The 2,235-nt window shown below is 68.5% G+C and overlaps 1 protein-coding gene across 1 annotated transcript; it reads right to left on the reverse strand.

Annotated features, from left to right (window-relative positions):
• Positions 1 to 221: 221 nt before the first annotated feature.
• On the reverse strand, positions 222 to 2,235 carry MNEG_2179 (hypothetical protein; the record flags this gene model as incomplete). Its single annotated transcript, XM_014049345.1, has 6 exons — positions 222 to 299; positions 466 to 642; positions 833 to 904; positions 1,055 to 1,513; positions 1,860 to 1,919; positions 2,092 to 2,235. The coding sequence occupies 6 exons, from the start codon at positions 2,233 to 2,235 to the stop codon at positions 222 to 224; spliced, it is 990 nt and encodes a 329-aa protein (XP_013904799.1).

A 2,235-nucleotide genomic window follows, 5' to 3' on the forward strand; every position in this document is an offset into this window, starting at 1 on the left:
CTCCTCTCCCTCGGGGAGCTCCTCGGCTCGTCAGCGCGCGATCAAACCAGGGAAGCGTTGCCTCTTCAATTAGTTGCTTTCAAGTGGGTTGTGTGCTGGATGTTGGTCTCTTCAATTCCGGTTGGGTGGTGGTGACTGGTGTGACGTCGACAGAGTATGCCTGTGGTTTGCAGGCATTGCTGGAATGATGGCGTTCGACTCGGTGTCCATCTCATATTGTGTCAACGCCGGCGCTGTCCATAGGTGATGTAGCCAGCGCTCGGCTTGGCGGCAGCAGGCGCGCTGCTCTTGAGGGCGCCCTGCGCATGCAAGATAACGGCACACCAACGGCGGCGTCAACCTGTGCTGTCATCGGCATCCCGCCCCAACAACTGGCGTGTGAAAACCTCGTCCGCATGCGCGAGCCCGAGGACGGCAGCGCCGGCAGCAGCCACGCAGCCACCCAGGCAGCTCATCAAGACCCACCTTGCGGCTTCCAGCCACCACGTTTCTGCTGCCAAAGGCAGCCTTGCCGCTCCCAGCCGTCGCCTTGCCCGTGCCCGCGGCAACTTTGCCGCTCCCTCTTGCCTCGCCGCTGCCGGTCAATGTGTTGCCCTTTCCGGTGGCGGCCTTGCTGCTGCACCTGGCCTTGGCGCGCATAGCCTGCAGGAATTTCGTGCGGGCGAAGAATGGTGGGCTGCTGCTACCATGCTATGTGACAGGTTCGTTGTTGATCTCTGGTGTTTGGCAGCGCTCGAGACAGCTGTGGGCCTCAGCGCCCGTCATAGCCCCCCAACCGCCAGGCTCGTACGCGAAGCCCTCCCCACCCCCCGACGAGCCGTCAGGCGCCCACCTCCTGCTTCTTCCTAGTGAGGGCCGCCTGCTTCTCCTGCCGCTCCCTCTCAGCCCGAGCCCTGGCCTCGGCCTGCGGTGTGTGAGCGACACACAGACTCGGCAGTCAGTGCTGCAAAACCTCTGCCACGCGCGCACCAGCGCGCTTGCCTTGTAGAAAGCGCAAGAACACATGCCCCGCGCTGCACCGCTTTGCGATCGGCAGCATACCAAGCACACGCACCTGCTGCCTCTCCCTCTCGGCAACCACGCGCGCCGCCGCCTTCACCCGCTGCCGCCTCGCCTCCTCCGCCCGAGCGGCGCCCGCGCGCGCCGCCGCGTCCGCCCGGGCCCTCGCCGCCGCCTTGGCCTCCGCCCTGGCGCGCCGGGCCGCCTCCGCCTTCGCAGCCGCCGCCGCGGCGGCCTCCGCCTTCCGCCGCCGGAGCTGCTCTGCCCGCTCCTCCGCCGCACGCGCGGCCGCCTCGGCCCTCGCCTTCGCCGAGCCCGCCGCCTGCTCCCTCAGAGCGCGCGCCGCCGCTGCCGCGGCGGCGTGCTTGTCGGCGCGTGCCTGGGCGGCCGCGTGGCGCTGCGCGCGCGTGTGCGCCGCGAGGGCGCGCGCCTCGGCCGCATCGAGCTCCTTCTTGCGCCTTGCGTGGGCAGCTAGAAGCTTCCTGTCAGCTGTGCCCTCCGCCGCCGCCTTGGCCTGGCACGGAGGCGCGCAGAGCGATCTCAATTCCTCTTATCAGGTCACTGGCTGTGGTTTTGCAACCAAATGTGCAACTAACGGGACGGGCATTGGGGATGCACCGAACGGCAGGCCACAATGGGTGCAGCGAGGGAGCAAGGTTGCAACAATTGTGGCCTGGGCTGCAAGGCGCAGGGCGCCGATCGGCGGCGCGGCCTGCGAGGCGCTGTCGGGCAAGGCCGCAGAAGCAGAAACCTCGTCGTGCGTGTGCGCCAGCCGCCGGCGCCGACCGGCTGGGCGGCTCGCAGGGTGGGGGCAGAGCGCGAGGTCTACCATCGCTGCTTGCTGCCGCACCCAGCCCCACCTTGATTCGGCGCGTGATCTCGCTGAACACCTCCCCGCCCTTCGCCACAGGTCCCACGGGCTGCGAGAGTGGGTAGAGTGAGGAGGGAGAGCAGGTTGAGGCGAGCGGCAGAGCTGCTGCACGCCACATGGCATGGGGTGGAGGCGCGCGCGGCCGCTGCGCCGTCATGCACCGGCAGCGGCCACTCCAGCGGTATGTGTGAGCTGTGTTGCTGTGTGAATCACGACCTCACCATCACGAAGCTCGGCATCAAGAACGCGCCGCCCCCGTTAATGATTGGCGCCAGCACCCTGGCGTCCGGCACCGCGTGCCGGCGGGCCACCGCCTTGGCAGGCGAGCGGCGCTGCGGCTGCAGCCAAAGGGAGCCGAACGGCAT

Source organism: Monoraphidium neglectum (genome assembly GCF_000611645.1).
Source record: "Monoraphidium neglectum strain SAG 48.87 unplaced genomic scaffold scaffold00238, whole genome shotgun sequence".
NCBI lineage: Eukaryota > Viridiplantae > Chlorophyta > Chlorophyceae > Sphaeropleales > Selenastraceae > Monoraphidium > Monoraphidium neglectum.